Here is a 27110-nt window from a genome sequence, read left to right on the forward strand (position 1 = left end):
ATTGAGAACTTCTCTCCCTAGACTTGGGTGCTTGACGGGTGAATAACATGAAACATATATGTTTTGTATCTTTTGTAATGGTACATCCCTTTCCACTAGCTTTATATCTTGGAGATGAGGTTCAAGTTTGTGAACCAAAATTGCTCAGATCAAAAACATTTCCTCATTAGTTTTCCAAAGGTTCTCTGGGAGAAGGAAATGGGGCAACGGTACAATCCATAGGAGGATAACATCTCCACAGAGAGCTTGTGACCATTGATTGAGAGTAAAACAGAAACTAGAAATATGTGTAGACACGAGGAGATTTGGTTGATCCACCTCTTTTGATGTTCTAAGCTTAGAGGTCATTGGTGGCTTTTATATGAACCAGATTGGTTTCTCTTACGAAAGCTCTTAAAAGATTGTATTCATGATCCAAGTATCTTTGAAATCCTTTTCTTCTTAGAGTAGGTGATGATGTTGAGATCGCCCCCAAAAGCACATTTTGGTAGGATCAAGTTGGTTCTTTAGAGAGGAGAGATGATCTAACAAAGCTTGTTTCTTGGAAGGGGCTTGGGGTTCATAAACATTTGAGAGGAAAGCATGAAGACTGGCTCCTAGAAGGAAAAACAAGGAAGTAAGAACAATATGGTTAAGGAAGAGGTGTTCGACACTAATTTGAGAAGGGTTCTAGGCGATTCCTAGGCATCTAGAGGCTCATTCAATGTCCACTGCAACGATTTCGACCCATTAAAAATTTTGGATATCATAGATGCAAAATCAGTGCTAGAGAACTTAGTTTCTTGGATGAGAAAGATTGTAGGAAGGTCCTGCTAAATCTTTCTAGGAAGGGATTGATGCTTTTAGTGGCTTTCTATGACCCTTATGTTCCAGGAGATGATATTCATAAGGAAATTCCATATTTGGAGTAGATCTATGAGATCTGCTTGTATTATCTTGATTCCACTAGCTTGTGGCCTAGAGTGCATAGTCTTTGAATCATAGAGTTTCTTCTTCTCTTCTTGAATTCTATGCTACTTTTATTACCTTCTCTAGTTATTATGGTTTGAACCCCTAGATGTATAATGGATTTCATTTTCGGGAGTGTTGTAGTGAGAAGGTATATATGTTTGTCAGGAATGGTGTTAGTTGCATTCCAGCGACAGACGTCTTCCATGACGATGAGGTCTAGACCTTTCAAGTAAGTGAAGTCATTGTCTTTTTCCATGGGGATACCTTCATCATAGGGCTACGAGTCCTTCATGTCTGTTCGTTCCATGGATGTTGGGCCTTTCCTTTGTCCATTGTCGCATGTTGGTATTTTGTTGAGTTGGGTGCTACTTCGACCTGATTTTCTATTTTTTCTTTGCTTCTTTTAGGAGATCATCCAACACTTGAAAGTTATTATTGGATGTTAGACACTTGGGTTGCGATGAGGAACCTTGTTTCTTCGTGTGCCTTCGCTTGGTGGGGATTTTTGTAAAGTCATCTCCATCAGCGGGACTAGCATCTGAGGCCTTTGGCTTGGAGTCATTGAAGGGATAGTCCCTGAATAAATGACCACATTGGTGGCACTTTCTGCATCAGAATGGGACATGCTCATAATCAAGCATTTGGAACCAATCACTATCTCCTAATTCCATAGATATGGCTTTAGTGAGAGAGAGAGAGAGATATCCATATAGATAAGCATTCATGCGTAGGCTGTATAGAAACCTTAGACGGTTTGTTCTGAGAGGTAGAAAAACTTCCCTAGGCTATTTCCTATATCGCGAAGAGTGTTAAGGTCCCAATACTCGTAGGATAAAGAGTAGAGTCAGATCCATACAGACATCCAAGAGAATTGCTCATTTTCTTGGATGAAGTACGAGGTCCATTATTGAATGTAAAGACCTATAGAATTGAGAAAGTAAGGACCTCCCTCCAGAACTGATTTGAGATCATCTTGATGTGTGAAAATCACTGTGAAGAAGCACTTAGAGACAAGTTTGACATCGTAGTGATATTTTGGCTTCCATCGCAGAGTGATCCAATGCAAGAACATTTTCTGTGTTGGCCAAACATTGATGAACTTACAATCAGTGTATGGTCTTAGATGAACTGAATGTTGTTATTTAACCGCCCTGGAGCAATGTGCAACCTTGGGATCTTCTTTGATTTGGCCTTACATGTGCTAGTGTTCCTCTGCTTTGATTCGGGGTGAACCCTAGGTTGATGCATAATAACATCAACAAATTTGTCACTTTGTAGTTTGATCTTGGAAGTTTGTGCAATGGGGTTAGAGGGTTTTGGGCCATAAGTTGCAGAGGCGACCACGTGTTGTTGGGGAGTGGAGGAGCCAAGGGATCCTCCCCCAATGGATGTCATGCTTGCAAGAGTTCAACTGTGAGGGGAATTTGGGGGCATAAGAGGTAGAAAGAAAAATTGAAGACGCAAAGTTGTTTGCAGGTAACCTGGAAAAAAGAACCAATAAATATTAATCTAATTATAACTATTACTCTCACTTAATAAAACTTTGTTTATATCTTCATTATTGTTTAATAAAATGTTATTTATATATTTTATAAATGAATTTAAAGATAATTTTTTTTTTAAAAAAAACTTGTAAATTCAAAATTTCAAAACTAATATATATATGCAAATCTCCTATTTTATAAACATTAAAAACGCATACATCTTAATCATAATTTTAATTTTAACTAACAATAATATAATATTTCTAAAATATTATTACTATTATTTTAATATTAATATAGGTTTTATAACAACAATAGCCCTATACTTCGCGACGACCGCAAATATATCATTTTGATCGAGAACCCAAGGCTCTGATCACATATTTAAATATTGATTTTATTTTATGGACATATGAATCATGATTTGATGGAAGTTTAGATGGGCATATTAAATATTAATTTCATTGAAGTTTATGTACGATAAAGTTATTGATCTTGACTGACCCTAAAATGGGTGATTTATAAAATTAATAATATTATAATAAAGTTATTGATTTTGACAACTAAAAGAGGTGATTGGGTGATTAATAAATTCCAGGCTATTATAGTAAGCATGTTACTATTTAAGACAAGACAATGGCCATTAGGCGCATGAAAGATGTCTTCCTTTTATCAGGGATGGAGAAGGTGTGTTCCACATTTTTGGTTTTGCGTTTGATTTGAATGTTGAAAACAAACGGCGAAAACAAGAATGAAATTTGTGCATTTCCCGTTCGGGAAATGAATAGTACCACCCTCTGTACGCCTCCAATCCCCTCAACAGAATTATCTATAGTGCGGCACGTGGCCGCAGGATTGATAGGTTTAATAGAAACCGGAGGCGGGGGGTGGGGAGGGGGTCTTTTCACGGTTTTCCATTTAGCATCTCAAGAATGGAGTTCTGCAGCGTGGTGTAAGTGTGGTCACATGGATCAGTAAAATGTCGGGGCCGTAACATTTTTGAATGAGAAAAACCAATATTATATACAGCGAGGCAGAAGAATATGAGCCTCGTATTTGATTCTGATTGATCATGTAAACATTGTCTACCATGTTTTTCTTAACTATATTGCTCGTTTGCCATTGGAAGAGAATGGCCCAGGAACAGCGGGCAAGCGGTCGAGACCGATTTCGATTCCTGGCATTGCAATTCATAACTCAAATAGATTTTCGGTAATAAACAAATCTATCGACTGTACATCAATAAAAAATGGAGTCTCCATAAAGAATAAGACAACGCCACATGTTGAGTACCAACTACTTCGCCGGCCCCGAGAAAGAGCCTCCACCGCATAGATGACTGACTTCCTTTCCATCTACTAGCAAGGTTTTCCCTTCCTCTCAACCACATATTTGACTGTGTTTCTTTCCATCTTCCATGGAGGGTTTGCTGGTTCTGTTTCTTCTTTGTCTGTAAGCGCTCTCTCGGAAAGCCTGATGATCCACTCCAACTGAAATGAGTCATCTTTTGTTAGAGTTATTATCCGCAGCCGCATGGACTAATTTTATTTAGTAGATATTACGGCCGGCCGCATCCACTAATTTCCTCATATCTCTCTGCAGGTCGAAATAACCGCCAATACGCAGATCATCGTGGGCTTGCCAGCTAATAGCAATAGCAGGACTAGGGTTTCGTTAACCTAAGGACTCTGTGGATGTGACTGGATTGTTATAAGGTGCGTACAATATCACAATGGGCCGCGGAAAGATTGAGATCAAGCGGATCGAGAATACTACAAATCGGCTAGTGACTTTCTGCAAGCGTCGAAACGGATTACTGAAGAAGGCGTATGAATTGTCTGTGCTTTGCGAAGCCGAGGTGGCACTAATCATCTTTTCAGGCCGTGGAAAACTATTCGAATTTGCTAATAAAAGGTATGGTGATTACTTACTCGAGCTCCTTCCATTCACTGCCATCCATTATTTTCCTACTGAATGGGTATACCATGGTATGGTACACGCCATTGTTTTCCTACTGTATGGGTATACCATTATATGGTACAGGTTATTAATATTTTTCAGGTAACACTTCATGCCAAAAAACTCAAAATAGCCCATAAAATTCAGCATATGAAAAATCCCCTTAAGTAATATGGCAAAGATAACTTATAATAGCAATGGCTAGCAGGCTGTAATTTCAATTTTATTAGATTCAGTATGTCAAAGGCCAAGGTCTTCACACCCATTTATCTGGAACATCCAAATCTGTAGAAATCCACCTCCCCGCTGTTGTATACAAACCTTCACAACAAATCTGCGAGAATGCAGAATCAAATTTTACTATACGGACAGACACACGGCTATACTTTATACCATAACCCTCTTGATGTCTTTAAACATAGGGGAAATTTCTCGCCAGAACTGAATAATCCATCAATTCTTCCAGCGGCATTAAGCGGTTAATGTATTTCTTTTGGTATGTGAGGCTTCTTCTCAATCCCCATGCCTAAAGGATTAGAGCAGTGTTCACATTAAAACAGAAAACGAACCATAAACAGTAACGAGATTGACACAGTAAACAACTTAAACGTATGCTACTGCAGGATCGCTTTCCTTCTTCTTTATGCATAAAATAATCGTGATTACATCAATATATAGATTAAAATGTCAGTGTCAGTCATACGTTTGATCAATCTTATTAACATGACCATTAATCAATTTCTTCAATCTCCTAACATTGGTTTCAATCATTCAAATAATTTTCTTTTGAGTCTTTCAAGCTTTTGAGTCGAGTTCTTCACCTTGGTGTGGTCTGGAGGTGTTCCGAAATTATGGAGAGGTATGACGTCTGATGATTCAACTCTTGTTTTGTGTAATTGATAATTGGGTTCTTGTTCAATTTGTCTTTATATTTTGTCCAAGTAGGATTTGGCACAACTTCTTGTTTGATTTCTTTGGACTGTCACGGGGTCGTCTTTCCGTTTCTTTGAGTCTGGATTACTTCTTGTATAGTTCTTGGACCAGTGGCGTCCATTTCATTTCCTTGCATGTCAATTTGGTTCACTTTTGCAGAGTCTTCCTTCATCTTCTTTGGTCTGCACACACTGTGCTTTCGGGCCCCTTTTCCTATCATGTGACCATTTATGTGTTAGGGGTACTATGTTTGTCTTTTGTATTTGGGTTGGGTTCACGCTTTTATCATGAATTTTTTTGTTAGGTGGACTATGTGAATATATATCTTTCGTATGCCTTGAATTAGCTTATTTGCTAGTGCTTGGTACTTGGGAGTGGTGTTGGGAGACAATATAGTGGTTTTGTGATCTAGATTGTAAGGGTTTGTTGTCTTCCCAACCTCATTTTTTACTCAACATGGATTTCGCAATTGTATTCCTTGTTTTCCTTTCACAATGCCCCCCCACCAAAGAATGCCTCGCAGAAGGGGTGGCTGTGGAAATGTGGGAGTTAAGAAAACTAGGCCTTTTGTGTTTGATTTCGTGGGCACCTTTTTTGATGCAGTATCTCTTCAAGTTAGAAGGGAAATTATGTTTTGGGAGGCCAAAGAAAATGAAGATCATCTCTATCATTATGACTCTTAGCTTTTGGAGTTAGTTGTAGAAATGAATAGGGTCCTAGACCTTTGGGGATTCCAGAGGAAAAAGTTGCATTTTTTGTACTCTCTCTCATTGCACCAGCAAATGAATACATTGTTACAACTCAAGTTTTAAGGAAAAGTAGGTAGAAAAATATAATTTTTTTTTTCTCTAGATTGGAATATGTTAAATGAATGCTAAGAAATATTTGATTATGTATTAATAATGTTGATTCCAAACCGTCGAGCGTGGAGACCTTTTTGGTTTCAGATTCTGCTACTTGACTGATCATCTTGGGGATCCAAGTGACTCTCTTGTGGATAGTAGATAGGATTGGGTTGATATCCCTTTAGAACAAGATTAGCTTTTGGCATCCTATGTCTTTTGTTGATGCTTTGATAGTTTTGTTCTAGTGATGTCAAAGGGATCATCAAGGTTGTCCCTTTTTGAAGGGGACATGGTGCATCATAGTTTAGTTGGCTTAGTTGGTGTTGAACACTTGTCTCTTGGGAGAACATATCTCTCACAGTGACATTGGAAATGGTACTTGTGGGAAATTGTTTTCTATGGATACTTAGGTTATGCCTCTTAAAATGTCTCAACTATGGTTTGCGTCTTTCACTGTCTTCTATGCAATGTATTTTGCTAGTGAGTGTTAGAACTAATGGAGATTAGGTGAATATTGTTACATAGTTATGATTGTGCTTTTCTTGGACATTCAATTCCTATCATTCATGGATTTGATTTACTATCCCTAACTAAGCGTATCTATTTATTATGGGAGTTTAATGTGAAGCTTATGTGGCATATTTTCTTGTAGGAGCTCCTGGTGATCCGCACCTGTGAGCTCCTGTAGTGTTGTTTTCCAATTCATGTCTTCCATATGCAACTGTTGACATGGTATCAGAGATGCAGGAATGAGAGGCCTGTACGCTGAGTTGAGGAATGTGACATTGTCGCGTGTGGAGCTGAAGAGTAATCGCACCGTTGTTGCGGGCAGCTAAAGAATAATCACACTGACCCTCTTTGGGACTTCACCCATTTTTAATTTGTTGCATCGTTGCAGGATTTTGGTGTACCTCGGCGACGCATCGTCGCAAGATTCAGGTGTACATCTGCGACTAGTTGCGGATCCGAGAAAAATAGTTGCGATGATTGTGCTGGTTGTGTTTTATCAGATAAGTCTGGTGGGGCCTACTATTTTTTAATCTTTGTTGATGATTGTACAAGATTCACATGGGTATATTTTCTTAAATAGAAGAGTCATGCTTTTGAGTATTTCAAGTAATTCATAAACATGCTTGAGAAGCAGATAGGAAAGTTCATCAGGATTCTTCAATCAGATCAAGGCGAAGAATTCAAGAAAGGGGTTTTCATCAAATACTGCAAAGAGCATGGGATACAACAACAGTTTACAACACCTTACACTCCTCAGCAGAATGGAGTAGCTGAGAGGAAAAATAGAACACTAGTGGAGTGTGCTTGCAGTATGTTGAAAGGTAAGAATCTAACTAATGGTTTTTGGGCAGAAGCTATTAATACTGTAGTGTATTTGAAGAATAGGAGTCCCACTAAAAGTCTTGATTATAAAACTCCTTTTGAAGCATTGTTTGGCTTCAAGCCTGCAGTAAGTCACCTTAGAGTATTTGGTTGTAAATCTTTTGCACATGTTCCCAAAGAGAACAGGAAGAAGTTAGATTCAAAGGCCATTAAATGTACCTTCATTGGATACTGCAGTGAGTATAAGGCTTATAAAATGTTTGATCCTTCTACTCACAAGGTGTTTGTTAGTAGAGACGTAGTATTCCATGAACATGTTGATGATGGAAATCCTGTTCAAAACAATGAAGAATGGCATGTACCCTTACTTTCAGATGAGGATAGTGAAATAGGGATCAGTCAGCAACAACAATAGCAATAGGAACAACAGCAGGAGCAACAGCAACAGGATAAAGAGGAAGAAATCGAGTTCAGTCCACAAAGAGAAGAACACAGCAGAATAGTTGAACCCCCACCGCTCAGGAGATCTAGCAGGCCGAAACAGTTACCAACTCGATATAGGGATTGTGTGCTCATGACTGGTATGTTAAACATTGCAGAACCTTCTAATTTTTATGAAGCTAGTAAGAGTTCTAAATGGAAGGAAGCAATGAAAGAGGAATATGAATCTATTATTAAGAACAATACTTGGGATCTAGTAAAGCTTCCTAATGGTAAACAACCCATAGGTTCCAGATGGTTATTTAAGTTGGAATTTAAAGCAGATGGGTCTATTGATAAGCATAAAGCAAGGTTGGTGGCAAAGGGGTATTCCCAAAAGAAGTTATTGATTTTGAGGAAACATTTTCCCCTGTTGCAAAACTAAATACCATTAGATTGATTATTGCTTTAGCCACTAAGCATCATTGGAAAATACATCAATTAGATGTTAAATCTGCTTTCTTAAATGGTGATTTAAAAGAAGAAGTATACTTAGTGCAGCCTGAGGGGTCTATTAAGAAGGGAGAAGAGCACTTAGTATGTATATTAAAGAAAGCTTTATATGGTTTAAAGCAGGCACCTAGATCTTAGTACGAAAAAATTGACTCATTTTTCCTCATGCATGGTTATAAAAGGAGCAAAAATGATCCCAATTTGTATACTGTTTTTAATGATGAGGGACATATAGCGTTGATTTCTTTATATGTAGATGATCTGATCATGACAGGGAGTGCAGACAATCTCATTGAAGAAATCAAGCAGCAATTATCACATAAATTTGAGATGAAGGACCTTGGAGAAATGCATTACTGTTTGGGTCTAGAAGTTTGGAGAGATTCAAACCAAACTTTCTTGTCCCAGGGTAAGTATGCTAAGAGTTTGTTGACTAAATTCAAAATGGATGAGTGCAAGGCTACATTTGTGCCTTTATAGCAGAACAACAAACTTCAGGAGGATGATGATTCAAAATATGTAGATGCAACATTGTACAGATAGTTGGTTGGTAGTATTATCTATTTGACTACAACGAGACCAAATCTAGCTTCTGCAGTGAGTGTTTTGAGTTAGTTCATGACTCGACCTCATGAGAACCACTAGAGTGCAGTAAAAGGAGTTCTGAGGTATCTGCAAGGAACTTCAAACTTTGGTATTTTGTATTCTGACTCATTTGATGTTAGTTTGACAGGTTATACAAACTCCGATTGGGCAGGAAATTTATATGATAGAAGATCAATTACAGGTTACGCCTTCAGCATTGGGTCCAGGGTCATCTCTTGGTGCAGCAAGAAGCATCATACTGTTACCTTATCCTCAGTAGAAGCAGAATATCAAGCTATGTGTGCAGCAGCATGTGAAGCAGTTTAGTTGGGTAGACTTCTCCAAGAGGTAGGAGAAGAACAAACAGAAGCTACAGTTATCAATTGCGATAATCAAATTTCCATCAAATTAGTCTACAATCCTGTGTTTCATAAAAACACTAAGCACATAGACACTCAATTTCATTTATTAGGGAGAAGGTGTAGTCCAAAGAGATTTGTGTTGAATATTGTAATTCTTGTGATAATATGGCTGATATATTTACTAAGGCTCTGGGAAGACTGAAGTTTGATTTGTTTAGGGACATATTAGGTGTGTTTAAGAACCCTTTCTCCATTAAGGGGAAGTGTTAGAATTAATGGAGATTAGGTCAATATTGTTACATAGTTATGATTGTGTTTTTCTTGGACATTCAGTTCCTATCATTCAGGGATTTGATTTACTATCCCTAACTAAGTGTATCTATTTATTATGGGATTTTAGTGTGAAACCTATGCGGCGTATTTTCTTGTAGGAGCTCCCGGTGATCCGCACCTGTGAGCTCCTCTAGTGTTGTTTGCCAATTCATGTCTTCCATATGCAACTGTTGACAATGAGCGCATTCTTTTGGTGGATGTCTATAGGGACTGGTTTGATGGTCTTGTTTTCACTTGGACTGTCTTTGTTGGGAGAAGTGGGTGATTACGGGGACATTTGTTGATTTTGTTCCAATCAACTTGGTCATGCTCGCGAATAGTCCTACTGCACAGTGTTTATTATGTTTTCTTAATGTCGAGCCCTTGAAAATGGGCCCGTGTATTACATATTTAATTGTTGTTGGTCACTATAGTAAAATGCATGGATTTTTGTTTCCTTTAGCTATTGTTGTTCACGGCGTTGTAACTATGTCATAATTAGCTTTTTGCAGGGGATGAACTCTCTACCCCAAATCAATTTCATCTTACCATGCTTCAAATGCTTTCAAATTATTTTCAATGTCCTTATCTCTTATACACTTTTGAAATCATCACCTTATCCATTGTATCCTATAGTTGTATTCATTGGTCTAATCCTTTTGACATCATTGTAATTGTGTTATTCATTATGTCTTGATAAAATCTCTTAATATGTCTACAAAGTGGAATATTTTTTCTTTCATCTTTTTTTTCTACGTGGTTCACATTTTGTGGAGATTGGTGTTTGTTACATCCATGGAATATTTATAGTAGGAATGTCCACCTCAAGGTATCACTTTTTATCTACTCAAAATAGTGTCAAGAGAATTGAATCCATGACCTCTCAATAGGAAAAAAGTGATTTAATGACATAGACATGATCAATTAAACTAACCCTCAAAGATATAAAGTAAAATACATACAAAAGAATTGATATGAAATTCTTTTATATAAAAAGACAACATAAATACGTATAAAAGCTATTAAGTATTTAAAAGCTATTAAGTATTTAAGCCTAAAAAAGCTTGAACCTAAACATATGAAATCTTTAATTGTGAAATCAAATTTCTTATAATTTATTAAACCTTTCATTGAGTATAGTATTGTTCTCCCTCGTATTTGTCGAAAATTTTGATTTCAATTTCTTTTTCAATGAGAAGGTAATTGGTTCCACGATTCTATCTCTACAATAGAGCGTCTCACTTCTAAATAGACCTAGAATAATTAGGTCACATATTTCAATAGTAAATATTATATTGCAAGTTGGATTGCACTCGGGAAGTTATATTGTTAGGTTGAAGTGAGTTACGTGGACCATATATTGGTAGAGAATATCTCTTTTGAATCTATAAAAGACAAGAGTGTTCGATATTTCATATATGAATATTGTTGCTCATATTAAATGTAGAATACTTACATTCTCATTGATTTTTTCATTTTTTTAATCGTAGTTTACAATATGCGGTTTACGTGAAGTAATTAGCTCGGAATAAAGGCATTATAATCCAGCATATAACCATGGTAGCATCTCAGCATCAACCACCTTGGAATATTTAATTCAGTTTAATATTCATGCAGAAAGGAGTTGCATCAAAGATAAAGTTGTCCAGGAATAGAATTTACGCATAAACAAATTTAGAGGGTTTTTCATTCAATTGGATTTTGAGAATAGAGCATTAAAGACATAAAAATAAATATAACTTTGAAGGGAGAAAGACACCGACAAATACTTTTGTTCCTAACTTGTGATAATGAAAAAGAAACCAACGTTTGTGTATTATTTCCATTATTGGTTGGTTGTTGTGCTTAGGTGATATGACAACAAAGACCTTATAGCCACTTCAAGGAAAAACGTTTCTTCATAACATAGATAACAAAAATATATATTTTAATTCCATAAGGATATACTTTAAACAAACAAGTGGAACATAATTCATATGCTTATGGGTTATAAGATTTTAGATTTCTTGCATCCTTCACCATGACACAAGTAATATAATTTTGAAGAGGATGTTGCCTATGTATAGTTGGGTAAAGAATAAAGAGAAATGTTGGAAGACCTAAAGGCTATTAATATGAATCTTGAAGAAGAGAATATTCAATCGAAAGAGAAAATGAAAGGATTGAAAATAAAGAAATTAATTTTGAGACCTCAACAATAGTTTTTTCATGGTTGAGGAATCTATTTGATGAATGTCAAGAGTTTCTCACTATTGTGACATTGTATTTGAACAAATCTAGTGTTGAACGTGTCAAATTGGGAGAGAATGTCATCAAAATGGATAACTAGGTAGTTGGAAAGAGGATAGCCTCACTTAGATGATGGCTTCAATGCAATGAGAGTTGGGAAAGAAGAAATAAATATTCTCAAAGCTACAAGTAGTTTTATATGAGAATAAGAAAACGAAACCACTTTTTGTTTCCACTATCAAGGCCAACACATAGAGGAAGCAACATGCATATCAACTAGAGCAACAAGAAGAAGGAAAGGAGGTATGCATCAAGTAAGACATTCCTCATTTTTCCCTTTTGAAATAATAAAAGAGATACCACTACCATATATTAGTAAATAGATATCGTATCACTTTTTAGGAAGAAAGCCCATCATGTGTAACCTTATTGGGAGAAATAAGGCACTTGCAATAAACTATATTTTCATCAAAAGAGAAATAAAAAAAAGACTTCCCTAAACACAAAATTAATTGAGGCACAAGGAGAAAAGAAAATGTCAAGAAATCCATAGAGTGGTGCTCAGAACTTTTGTCATGGGTACAACTTCAAAGGAATTGGGAAGAAAAATGTTGGTAACTACATCTATACCTTCATCCCAACAATGACCCAACGAAAAGAAGGGTGTAGAGAGTGAAGTGTAAAGTTGATGAATAAATCTATCACTTGGTAACCTAAGGTGAAAAAACATATTTGTATACTTGCGATAGTGTAAGCGGTGAGCCTCGTAACAAAGGAAATAGTTGTCCAATGGAAAGAGGGTAGAGGGGGTGTTAAGAGCTCGATGCATCTTTCGCTACAATTTGGTTGAAGAATGACTCACCAACCAATGATCCATCTTACATATTAGTATAAAATTAGCGAAGCAATTGTTAAATAGAGACTCGATAATTAATGGCATTGTCATTTGGTTGGTATTAATGGAAACATGGAATTTTGTGCAAGCAAATGTAATACTACAAATTATTTCTATGTCAAGAAGTAATATATCATTACAAAAGAGAGAACACCACACTTTATTTTGTTGATTTTTTATATGATGTCATATGTTTTTAAATATATTAGTAACTCCAAAATTTATTTCATTAGATATTAGGAGAGTCCATCTCCAAGTATAAGAATACAAGGGACTTACATGATGAAGACCAGCATGATTCTGAGTGAAGAATTTGAGCCTAGATATTAATCTAAAGTGAGAGCTAATGAGAATACATCTATAACCTAGAAGAACATGAACCAATAAATCGAATTCAAAGTTAGATATATAGCTAAGAATGAGAATTAAAACCATGAATAAGAGAAGTAGATAAAATTAATGTTGATCTGTATTAGTTTCTTCTAGGATTTTACAAAGCATAAATCCTGTTAATGGAGAAGTTAGATCTAAAATGGATATGAACAAGACAATAGTTGTAATATTTAGTGTCTACAAGTGTAATTGTACAATTATTGAATGCTAGTTAAAATATAAAAGATAATGAAATCAATAAAACATAATAAAGTAATGTAAAGAAGAAGGAAAGTAAAATAATTAAATATAGAATATAAATGAATATAAGAGAAGAAGAAGAGGGGAATTTGAAATGAAAAGGTAAGGGATACTTGGCCTTCCCAATTTTCACTCTCTATCCTAGATATTTTTTTATAGACATTCTCACAAAGTTACTTTGGCTTCACTGAGAGAGGTGAGAATGGACCAAAAAAAATAAAGAGTTGCATTTTTGCAAGAGGAGATTATCAAAATGAGAATAAAGAAACCATTTCAACTTGGCTTTCCCATTTAGATTTACAATATAAATACTATGTGTGGTGAATTTAGTTGCATAGTATTAGATATATGGTTAAGTCTCTTATGGTTTTCAAAATGTTTAATTTGTTTCCCATTTTTGAATTCATTATTATTATAATGAATAATTCCTCTCATTTTTTATTTTTTAAAGCAAACAGCTTGTAATTATCTCCATCGAGGTGTTGTATTTTTAAGTTAAATTTATAAATTTTCAATTAAAGAAACTATGAAATTGAGTAGTTGGGACCATTAAAGTCTAAATCTAGCTTGAAGAGGAATAAATTAGTGGTTGAAGACTACCTATTACTTGTTTCTTGCGCTACACTATTACTTGTTTCTTAAGCTACACAGTGAATTCCTTGCACTTGAGGTTGTATATAGGTTTCATATTCGATTTATTAATTAGGGAGTTCTCCTTTCATTTCCATTGAATGAAAAAAAGCGCTTTAGTAGGTTGTATGCACTACTTGTGTGGTCATTCCTATTCCTTTTTTGTTGCACACAAAGTCGCTTTAGTGGGTTGTATGCACTACTTGTGTGGTCATTCCTATTCCTTTTTTGTTGCACACAAAGTTGGGTCTCATTTTAGCACTTAATTTATGAAACTAACTCACATCTTCCCACAATTCCTTACTCAATTCAGGTGTTGAGCAGACGCCCTCACATGATAATTCAACTCCTAATATTTTAGGTCTTATATTGTAATTTGTTTGCACTTATCATGCTTCAAATTATTTTAACATTATTCGAAATTGCCTCATCTCTTCTACACTTTTGAATACATAACCGTAGTGACTGCAACATGGAGCTAAATTAATTGGTCTAATCCCTTTGACGTCATGGTATTTGTATTGTTCATAGTTATCTCTTTTTTTGAAGACATAACCTTAGTGATTGCCACATGGAGTTAAATTAATTTGTCTAATCCCTTTGACGTCATGGTATTTGTCTCGTTCATAGTTATTTTATGAAGTCTCTTCACATCTATCTAGAGCATAATACTTGTGAAGATATTGATATAACATTAATTAATTAATTAATTAATTAATTAATTATATACATATATGTAACCATTGCATAGTAGTATAATAGGAATAATATATCTAACTTATACATATGAAGCATGGATTTAATGCATTCTTTTTATAGTTTTTATTATTAAGGATTTCTAATGATTGAAGTAGCCTTGTCCCTTATATTTTTTTAGAACAATAAAGTTTACAAATTTGTGGTATTCATTTTTTCATACAATAAAATTATTTGCATGAATTTTCAATTGTAAACTTAGGTGGAACAACTATGTTACATACATGGAAAATTATATCTCAAATTATAAGTTGAATTGAAAAGGGAATACTATTGTTATGTTAGAGTTGGTTCAATTGGGAATATACTTGTAGAATATTGGTTTTTTTTAATTTTTTGGTACTACCTATAGGTATATTATTGGCCATAATAAATTTTGGATTTTTTCGTTTTCATTTATATTTATATTTGGGTTTATTACACTTTACGATGCATGGTGTATCTATAGTAGTTAGCCTAAAACAAATCCATTATAATTAGAACTAAACACACACATAAAACTATGATTATGTCTTAGGCCTAACCATCTTGATAGATTTACTTCGATTACGAATTCATGTGCAAAGCAGTTGGACCAAAGGTAGATTTCTTGGTTGTTATTCCAAAAAAAATCAAAGGTTGCATCATTTGATTGGTTATTGATAATAGAGAAAGACAAACATGAGATAAATCAAGTTTCGAAGAAATATAGCTAATCCTTAAGCCCATGCTTAATGGTAACCATAAAAAATCCAACCCAAACAAATGTTTCTTATTGGCATTATTTATTAGTTTTTTTTGCAAACTACATTGAGAACAAATGCCTTGTAGTCATACATATGTTAAATATATGGGCATAAGAGAAAGAAATAGATATCATGTTTTAATTCCATAAAGGTCCATGTTGGTGAGGAAACTGGGATACACATCTATTATTTATGTATCATTAGAGGTACCAAATCCTTGAACATGGCCTAGCTACTAGAAATTTCAAGAGAACAAAGACACATCATATGCAAAGAAAAAATTGAATGGTTGGTAGAATTATAGACTATTAATGTGCACCATCAGGAAGTGAATGGACACTTGAAGGACAAGACTAAACGATGGAAGATGGAGAGAAACCTTCATAAATTGGCAAGATGTTTTCTATTGCAAGATACATAATTTGATGAACATGAAGACTCTCTTAGTACTATAATGGTGTATCACGACTGAAATAGATTTCATCTGATGCAATTGCGAAAAGATATTCAAATGGATAGTTGGTAGGTGTGTAGGCTCACTCAAATAATGGATTAGCTCTAATAAGAAATGTAAAACAAGGAAGAAGAAATGTAAAATCTACATGTAGCTATCCAAGAGACCAAGGATGTAAATCCACCGTCAATTGTCACTATCAAGACAACACCATGATTAGGCCAAGCATAATAAGTTCACATTTTTGTACCTTTCTCAACAAAATTTGTTAAATTTGGTAAACATATAAGATGTAACGTGTCACAATAATTAGGGAATATGGAACAAAACAAACAAGGGCTAGGTAAGAGAAAGGAAGCATCACAAGCCCCATTTTATCTAAAACAAGAGTCAATCATCAAGGCTTGGGATTTAATGGAAAGGAGAAAAACAAAACATAAACGAAGATGACAAACTTTAAGGAAGAAGATAGTAGAGTTGACTTGTTCATTTTAAAAAAATTGGTGAATTAAAATGGAAGCACACTTCCAATACATCCTTCTTCTAGGATATTTAAAAATGGAATCAATGATGAATGTATAGAGAGACTATATGTGAAATAAGAAATAAGAAAATCAATTGGAGTAAGAAGAAGAAGAGAAGGTATGCAGTACGCATGGAATTCTTCATTTTTCATTTTTGCAAAAGGAAAATCGATAATGCTACTAACTATTGGTATTAAAAGAAAGGCCATTATATGGCTTCATTTAAGGAGAAGCAAGCCACATTCCACAAGAAAGGTTTATTTCAAAGGAGGAATGGTAATAAGACATACAAAAGCAAGTAGTGGTTTGAAAGGCATGATGAGAAAAGAACTAGAGTCCATGCAATAGTGCTAGGAGTGTTTTATACTAGTATAAGTTGAGTGGACATTTGGAATGGAAGTATTGGTGACTTCATATAGATATTATCACTATCAATATGTGACTAAGAAAAATTTGTGAAGAGTGAAGTCAAAAGGATATGATGGTCTCCTTACCTTGACATCCCAAGTTGTTGGAAGAGTTTGCAGATTTGCGGTAGCATAAGAGATCAACCTAAAAAATGAAGCAATAATTTCCATTTTGGAAGACATAGAGAGAAAAGAAGGATATCAAACTCGGGATGAAATTTCTTTCATTGTAATCTAGTTGAAGAATGATTCAACAATTTTTGAAACATATTTCTTATTAGCAAACAATTGAAGTAGCTAGTGGGAAATGGAGGATTGATCATTCATAGATACTTCTACATAGATGAAGTGTTGTGCAAGAATATGATGTACCAAAGACCTATTTGTATTCGAAGAAACAATTCATAATAGCATAATAGGATAAATCACAACTGTTTTTATGGTTTTTCTACATGATCGAATATGCTTTCTAGAATCTCACTAAATGAGTAAAGAATAGAATTCAACTCGTATTTTATTGGCAATCAAGATAGAACATTTATAATTCTAAAACTAGAAGGGACTTGAATGTTGAATGTAGGAATGAGTTGTAAGTGAAGACTTTGGATATAGATTTTGCTTATAGCTAATATTTAGTGGTAAATCATTAAAAAAAAAGAGCTAGGAACAAAAGCTAGTGTTGTAGTAGGAACCAACGCCATAACCAAAGACAAGGTATGAGCTATATTTAGGAGCTAAAGTTAGATAAATGTTCCTAAGAATTAGAAATAAAGTATATTGACTAATATTGCTTTCCTCTATGTTCATGGAAACAAAAAAGCTTCTCATTTGGGAGGTGTGATCGAAAATCAATCTGAACAAATGAATGGTTGTAAGGATCAATATCCATAAGATGTGATTTGAAATTTAATGCAGGTTAGATAAAACATAAAATATAATATAATAAAATAAATAAATATTAAATTAAACAAATAAGAGAGGAAAACCAAAGGAATCAAATGTAGATTGTAAAAGAAAATAGGACAAAGAAAAAGAGGGGAATGCGAAATGAAAGTTCAAGGAGTACTCTCCCTTTCCATTAGACATCAATACTCTTATATAATTATGGGAATTCTTCGTTCGCTGACCAATAGAGGTCATAATGCATAAAGAGCCATAAGATACATTACAACTAAGCATTGTTGAAATAATAACTTAGAAACAATTCAAAGCTCGTTTTCCCATTCAGGTTTCCAAAATAAATATGGTGTATTATTATAATGAATTTCTTGACATGTTGTGTTAAATATCATTGATAATTTACTAGTGATCTTATGAATATTTAATCTATTACCTATAGTTAAAATCATAGTTATAATGAAGATTTCCTCACTATAGTTTTATTAACCTCACTTAGAAATTATTTTCCTTTTATTCTTACTCTATGGAACACAATGATGATGTAACGAGCTCCATAACTTCCTTTTTGGATTTAGATTAATGCATATTGGAAGCTATCTATTATAATTTTAAACCAATTTGAAATTATATACATGAATATATAACATAATTCAATCATTGGGATAGTTAAGATCTAATGAATCACAAAGAATAACAAATTAGAGGTTGAACACTTCATATCTCTTATCATTGATGATAATTGCAAATGAATTCCTTGCCTTTAAGCTATTATGTAGGTTTTACATTCCATAACTAGTTTTTGAAGGTCTCTCATTTCCATAAAATGCATAATTCATCTGGGAAGTTATATGCACCACTAGTGGGTTGCTTCTCTACCTATTTTGTAACACATTGTGTTGCATCTCCTTCTAGAACTTAATTTTCTAAATTAGCTCACATGTGTCATCATTCCATTGTCAATTCAATGTTGAGTGACTAACCTGTGATGATCATTGTGTTATTCCCAATGTTTGCATATCATGGTGTAAGTCACTTGTACTTACTATGCTTCAAACTTCTTTGAAATTACTTGTGTTTGTCTTATCTCTTATATGATATTGAAGTTGTTACCTTAGCTATTGTATCATATAGAACAATTTATTAATATAATCCTCTTAAATTTATTGTAATTTTCTCACTCATCATGATCTGATGAAGTCTCTTTGTGTGTAGAGAGCTAGAGAAAAAAAATTTAAATGAAATTCCTTTTTGTTAGAATAAAATATATATGCATATAAAGCATTGTAAAGATTTAGAGTTTAATTAGAGCTTGAGCCTATACATATTAAACTTGGAAGTGATATTTGTTTTCTTTTTTTATTATTAAGCATTTCCATTGAGTGAAGTAGCATTGTGCCATTTCTTTTGGCCATATAGAGGTAATTATCTTGTGGTTAGGAAAGTAAAATCGAGGGTAAACACATCCATAGAAGAAATATGTATCAACCTTAACCACCTTGATAGATTCAACTTATTTAGGTATTTGTGTGCAAAAGAGTTTCACTAATAACAAATTTCCTAGTGGATATTATTACTTCAAAAACATAGTTGGATTGTGATTCATTCAATTGGGTCTTTACAATACAACATTCAAAACTTGAAAGAACTCAAGCCAAGAAACACCACCAATACTTATGTGCTTTCCTGCTGATAACCATAGATAAATCAACGGAAGATCCTATTTCTTATTTAGATTACTAGGTGGTTATTGTCTATAGGATATGGTGAGAAGATAGTCCTCATAGCCATTCAAAGGATAGATATATCAACATAACAGAAACAAATAGAGGCAAATTATAAGTCCGCAAGGATTAGTGATGGTGAAGTGAGTAGGTTATAAGTCCCCCATTTATGGATTGTTAACAAAATGTCAATATACTTTCTTAGCCACTGAATTATGTGGATATTTAAGTTATTTATTCCTTGAAAACACTTTTGAAGAAATTGGTTTTAATTTGAAATATTGGGAAAATTGACTCATTCATAGCTTGGTGAATCCATATGGGTTCCTTTGAGTCATTTTTTTTAGCTAATATTTTCAAGTCAATCTATATGTTACAAAAATTAAAGAATAAATATTAGAGGAAATTGTTCTCCATTCTTAAAAACGAGGAACATATTTCCTAATTCTTTTAGATTCCATTTTATAATTGGAAATTATTTTTTTGAAATTACTAAAATAAGTTTCCACACTTCTCGAGCATTATTTCATCTCATAATCATTTAAAAAATAATAAAATTTTAAGCACCAATAGAAGTAAAATATCAAGCACCATTATTTCAGGTCACTTATGGATACACACATATGTATGCATTAATTTTAGTCTTTAGTATCTCTTAGCTCTAGGAAAACATTATACCATTCCATGTTTACCAAACACACATGATTCACGAAACTCAAATGAATCAAAATTTAGGTCCATACCTTGATTATTCCTTTTGATTGCATGTCTTGTATAATTTTCTCATTCAAGTGACCATGCTCCTTACCATTTCACATGCTATTTAAATTTCTTTTAGGTGTTTTCTTAGATGTTAGACTCTTCTTATTTGTTTCCAAAATACTACTAACGTCAACATTAGTAGTAACATCCAATCTAGAAGGTTCTAATATTGATTCCCTTAGCTAATACCAATGCATCTCCTCATGAAAATTGCATCTAGCATGCATTAGTCAATTGGATTACTAAGAGAATATTACTTTTATCCCACATGCATGCAATTACATGATTGTCCCATCTTTCTTTATTTTTGGCGTAGACCCTCTGCCCACTACATTATAGGCTTTGTTATTTATAGGATTCCAACCCCTTCGAAAGAGGAGTCACATAAAATGAAGCTTCAAATTCTACCAGACAGGTTTCACTACACGCTAGAATAAATAAATAATATGTAATAAAGTGCATACCCATTTTTACCCATGTTTCACTGTATGCTAGAGTAAATAAATAACATCTAATAAAGTGCATTCCAATTTTTAGCCATACTCCTTGTTTCACTATACGCTGGAGTAAATAAATAATATCTAATAAAATGCATTCCCATTTTTACCCATACTCCTAGTTAGTAGAGACCACTATAGTGACATATTCTATTTTTATCCATACTCCTTGTCACTATACGCTAGAGTAAATAAATAATATCTAATAAAGTGCATTCCCATTTTTACCCATACTCTTAGCTTGTAGAGACCACCAAAGTGACATATTCTTTTTTATTAGGAATCCTTTATATGTCCATTTTGGTCGCATTTAAAGTGAAATGCTTCACATTTTATCTTCATGCTAGTTATTTTACTCTTAGACTTGAGACTGCACGAAACCCATTGCCTTTATTATCTTTCCTTTCCTTAAAGTGGCCTTCTGTAACAAATGATATTAAATATAAAGATATAAATTACATTCCTTCATAATTATATGTTAGATAGTGGTTTAAGTCTTTGGGTTATCTCTACGAGATGAGTACATATCCATTAACAAAATTTTTCCATTAATCTAGCATACTAATTTAGACAGAAGTCGATCTCATATAGAATCTAATTATTTCATCATCATATTAAATTTATTTAATTTTTTTTATAATTTTTTACCTCCATTTTTGTCCATAATGCTTTTTCTCAATGACATCTTATTAATTAATGACCTGAAGCTATACAAGGCCTTTCAATTCTCTCACGTTTCCTTTGTCATGGGAGCTTTAGAGATATTAACGTTTACAAAGTGAATAAATACTCATCGTATTATGGTAAATGGTAAATTACATATATTATTAATGGACATTGATTATGTAGTAAAAAGACTATGATACCCCAAATTTATTACTTGAAATAGAAACGTATAATCTAACAAAAATTTGAAGCTTTCTTAAAAAAAATATTTTTGAATTTTTGTATGGTCTTTTTTGAATCAAACCCTAAATTTCCAAAATGTTCAACTTTGTTGATAAATAGTACAACACAAAGCTAAAAATAGCTTGCACTATGCACTTCGTGGTTGTGGCCCAACAAGAAAACCCCAAAGTTGAACAATGAGAAGGATGAAAAATTAAAATGTTGGAGACTCGTTCCATAATGAGAGAATTACATATAACACGGATTTTGATAAAGAGAATTTGATATTCTTAACCATGAAGAAACTATTACCTATATTCAGAATCATGGTTGTAATGAAAAATTCCTCACTATAAATTTATTAACCTTACTCAGAATTGTATTCCTCTCATTCTTACTCTATGAAACCCAAAAATTATGTAATGATCTCCATCACTTCCTTGCTTTTTATTAAGATCAATGGATTTTGGAAGTTATCCATCACAATCTTAACCCGATTTTTAAAATTCTAAAGATGAAGAAACGACATAATTCAATCAATGGGATAGTTTAGATGTAAATGTAACATGGAGAATAATGAATTCGGCGTTGAATGCTTCATACTAATTATCATTGAAGTTGCATGCAAATGAACTCATTGTCTTTGAGGTCTTATGTAGGTTGTACATTCCATAAGTAGTTTAGGAAGGTCTCCTCGGCTATCCATAAACTGCACAATTCCTCTAGCAAGTCATATGCACTACTAGTGTGTTGGTTCTCTACCTATTTTGTTATGCATAGATTTCCATCTCCTTCTAGCATTTAAACTGTCAAATAAAATTACATGTGGCATCAATTACATTATCAATTCCAGTGTTGAGCGAGTACCCTGTGATGATCATTCCATTCTGCCCAATGTTTTTATATCACGATGTAAGTCACTTGTACTTACTATGATTCCATCTACTTTGACATTACTTGTGATTGTCTAATCCCTTATATGCTATTGAAGTCATCACCTTAGATATTGCATCATATATCAAATTCATTGATCTAATCCCTTTGAATTTATGCTAATTATCTCCCTCATCATTATTTGATGAAGTCTCTCTGTGTGGAGAGAGAAAACACATTTCCATGAAATTTCTTTGTGTGAGAAGACAATACATATGCATATGAGTAGTGGAAAGATTTAGAATTTAAATTATAGTTGGAGCACATACATATTAAACCTAAGAATTTCCACTGGGTGAGGTTGTGTTGTCCGTTATTTTGATTGAAATAATCAATTTCAAAATTGTGCATTATTTGTTTTCATCATAGATAAGTGATTGGCTCATGGTCAAGCCAATACAATCCCAATTTAACACACAGCTAGAATAAATACGTCTCAACCTTAACCACCTTGAGATATTCAAGGTACATAGGTATTTCTTTTTGAAAGAGTTTCACTAATAACAAAATTCTTAGTGGATAGTGTTAATTACAAAACATAGTTAGAGTGTTTTTCATTAGATTGGGTCCCGAGAATACAAAATTTAAAACATGAAAGGAATCAAGCCAAGAATCCCCACTAATACTTATGTTCTTTCCTAGTAATAACCATAGAGAAAGATACTATGGATCCTATTTATTATTTGTATCGTTAGAGGGTTGTTATCGGTAGGATATGCCTCATAGCAATTCATGAGATAGATACATCTAAATAACACAAATAAAGAGCAGTGGATGCCTCATAACGATTCATGAGATAGATATATCTACATAACACAAATAAAGAGAGGTGGATTTAAAGTCCACAATGATTAGTGTTGGTGATGTGAGTAGGCTATAAATACTTAATTTATGGATTATTAAAAAATTATTAGATTCATTCCTTAATAATTAAATTTTATGGATCAGCCGATAATGGCTTAGACAATCGATACCGGAAGACTGAGAAATCCGGTGAAAGATACACTAGAAACCGGAGTAACGGCATGACAGGACTAATAGGGAGGTGGCTTTATCGGCGGCGGCAGGCCAGCCAAACAAGCGATCATTACAGATCGCGCCACAAAATTCAAGGCATCAGTAGACTTAATAACATGACACTTGGAAGGGAGCCGTATCAAAAAACATCAGTAACATTTATGTTCACGGTGAATCAGGCAGGATGGATCAAGGCTCAGAGCATGGAGAATCGGAAGGAAGGCAAACAGGGTCTGTCCGACTCCATTCGCATCCATAACAACCACTCAGACGTACAGAACACTTGGCAAATTGATAAATGGCTCATGAGCAACCACACTCATTCTAAGTCGACCTGCATCAGCCTCGCGTGTGTGGACCTCAATCGAATTGATTGCAATAGTACTCCTACCTACAGCCGGTTCAAGACCAATTTTCGGAGGATCCATATTCGAAAAAGCTATAAAGCAGCGGGCCTTTACTTTGTTCTCACCACAGTTTCTTTTTATAGTGAAGAGCTAGCTCCAGTGAGCGATAGGAATAGTGGCTGGAAGAAGCACAGAGAGGTCAGGATGGAAGCGGATGGATGTCGCTGTGCTGCAGCAAATCAGGACCTGCTTGATGCGAAGAAGGGATATGAAACCCGTGCTGCCGCTAGGAACAAGCGTAAGGTAGCGGAGCTGGAGGCTAAGGTCAAGCAAGCGGAGGACGGGCGCACGGAGGAGAAGATTGCAGCGGAAGTTGATTGGCTGAGGGACTCGGGAACACCATCAAAAAGGGCCACACAATTTGTCAGGACAAAGGCCGAAAGCTGGCGCACCAAAATGCTCATAGCCAAAGCCCTGGAAACAATGGAGAATGAGAAGCAGCACATGGCAACTGAAGTGAACCTAACAGAGGCTCAGATGGCAAAGGTTATCAACTACAACAACTCTCTGGAAGGACGGATCAACACAGTGCATGAAGCCGTTCAAATTGTCAACAAGAAGCTAACCCTGCTCATCAGGATTCTGAGAGACACGGTCAACACTGCTCCCGGCACCCCGCAGCCTGCCACGACTGAGGTACAGGAGAATGAATCCATGGCAGCAGTGCAAGCTAGGATGGACACTCATATGCGGCAGATGGGTCTGGATACCATAAGCCAGATGGGAAAATTCATCTATCCTTGCTCCCGGTGTGGTTCTCTTCGGCTTTATATATGTTTCTGTTTCAGTTTGTCTATGTAGAGGTCATGTTATGTAATGTCTTAGTTGTGTCGAAGGATAGGAACAAGCTCAGGTCGAGCCACCTTGCGAGGTGTGCTGTTTACAGACTTGTTTTGGTGAATTCTCTGAGCAGGTGTTTAGACATGGTTCACTATTATTCCCTGCTTTCGATCCACCACAGCAGATTTTTTGTACTATATTTTGTTATATAATATAATCTCCTCACTTACACAAAAAAAAATTTAAATTTTATGGATCTGTAAGTTATTTAATCCTTGAAAAAACTTTGTAATATAGTTAAGGTGTTCTTTCACTTGGTTGTCACTAGAAATCTTAGGAAAATTGACTCATGCATAGCTTGTTAAATCTAGAAAGGTGCATTTGAGTCTATTTACTTGTTTTTTAGCTAGTATTTCTAAGTCTGTCTCCATGTTGGAAAACAATATTCACAGTCTAAAAAAAAATAGAATACCATACTTCAAAAAAACAGATGAAAGTCATGAAGAAACACAAAAAGCTAAATTTATACAAATGAAATCTTTAACCATTTTATTCATTATTTCCCTTTTATACATAATATAGAGTAGAGAAATTTTCTTTCCATTCTTAAAAGCAACGAACATATATCATATTTATACCTTTTTTCCATGACTAAAATATATTTCCACACTTCTCCAACATTTTCCTTCTCTTTGCTAAATTGTTTGAGCCCTGAGATGATTGTGAGCTAAACCTTTGGTTTGAGAAAATGTCACTCATGGGCATCTAAGCCATCAAAACCACTCAGGTATTGCAGTTGATTTAGGCCACACCAACCCTTAACATGGTTGGATTTTTCCCCGTGGAGTTTCAAATCGCTTACCATCACATCATGGGGTGCCTTAATAGTACATCCCATCACTATCTATTCTATGCCCCATGGGCCACTGTTCTCGTACATTGTTTTAGCTGGTAATAGTTTATATAATTAGTCAAAGATTAAGCACCACAAATAAAAGTAAAAACTTAAGCACCGTGAATTGAGAATAGTCATACATACACATACACTTGCATTAATTATAGTATCTCTCTAGCTCTAAGAAAATATTACACCATTCCACATTTAATCAATGCACATGGTTCATGCATTTAAAGTGCATGCCTTTTATACTTTTCTCATTCAAATGAGCATCCTCATTACCATTTAGCATTGTTGGGTCCCTATAATACTAGTGCTTACCCCATTACTATTGTATTTATACCCCTTATTTATATTGTTGTGCCCCTATTACCCCCATATTGTTATTTCTGTGCCCCATAGAATCCCTCTATTGTTATTTTTGTGGCTTTATATTATTATTGTTAGGTCGGCTGGATTATATTGTGACTCCTTAGACTCCTATATATAGAAAGGAGGTTTTGTCATTTGTATCATCCAAGAATTGTTCATTTATGTAATGTAAAGGAGGTTGCCCCCTCGAAGAGGCTGAATTCTAAGGCGTGGATCTCTCTTTTCTATCTTTTTGTGAGCTGGTTTCATAACATTTGGTATCAGAGCTTTGGATTCTAGGGTTTCGCTGCTCCAAACAGGTCATCGTGGCATTTTCGCTATAACTTGTTTTCTGTGACGTTTCAGAAGTCGCAAAAAAAACCCATTTGAGAAGAATTGGCGTTGAAACTTGGGTCCGAATTTCAGAGCTTTTTGCGCGATATTTTCGGAGATAGATCTGAGGAAGTTGGCCTTTTTTCAGACTCCTGAATTACATTCAAAACAGGTGACCTGGGGAAAATCGTCATAACTCTCTCTCTGAGGATCGGATTGAAATTTCGTAAAAAGGTACAAAAAGAGGACGGACTGTAGTTTCTTGTGTGTGTGTTTCAGATTCAAAGGTTGAAACAGTGACTCGTGGCACGTCGTACAAGTTCGCTCTACTGAACCAGTCTAAAAGCAAGTCACTATGGGAGATTTCACATAACACTTCCTTGGAGAATCCAATTTGGCTCAGACTTGTGGCATTGGAAAGAGGACGCAGAAGGCTACTACAGGTAGCAATTTCAGAACTGGATGATCCGAAATTACAGAGATACATCAGATTCAATATCAGGCTTCTATAAAGTGAAAAAATGTGTGTAGTTTTTTTTTAAATTTTTGTGTAAGCTTGGTTTAACGGAATTCAAAGGGCATAGTAAAGCATTATTATCGGTAACTGATGCCCCGAGGAAAGAAAATGCAAACACCTAGTAAGGAACCTGAAAGCTCTAGCATGACTCATGAAG

The 27110-nt window shown here is 34.7% G+C and overlaps 1 protein-coding gene across 4 annotated transcripts in view; it reads left to right on the forward strand.

The window, feature by feature from the left end:
* Positions 1 to 3649: 3649 nt before the first annotated feature.
* Positions 3650 to 27110, forward strand: part of LOC149190912 (agamous-like MADS-box protein MADS1) — a 208603-nt gene continuing 185142 nt past the window's right edge. For 2 of the 4 annotated variants that reach the window (XM_089413471.1, XM_089413468.1), the window contains exons 1-2: positions 3732 to 3887; positions 4038 to 4349. In XM_089413471.1, the coding sequence (XP_089269597.1) occupies positions 4168 to 4349 (182 nt within the window). In that variant the 5' untranslated portion in view covers positions 3732 to 3887; positions 4038 to 4167. Of the gene's footprint in view, positions 3951 to 4037; positions 4350 to 27110 lie in introns of all 4 variants that reach the window. The other 2 variants (XM_089413470.1, XM_089413469.1) reach the window with 2 other exon arrangements.

The sequence above is a fragment of the Pinus tabuliformis genome, chromosome 3_1 (genome assembly GCF_031772625.1).
Source record: "Pinus tabuliformis cultivar Carrire ecotype Pingquan chromosome 3_1, CPIR1, whole genome shotgun sequence".
NCBI classification, from domain to species: domain Eukaryota; kingdom Viridiplantae; phylum Streptophyta; class Pinopsida; order Pinales; family Pinaceae; genus Pinus; species Pinus tabuliformis.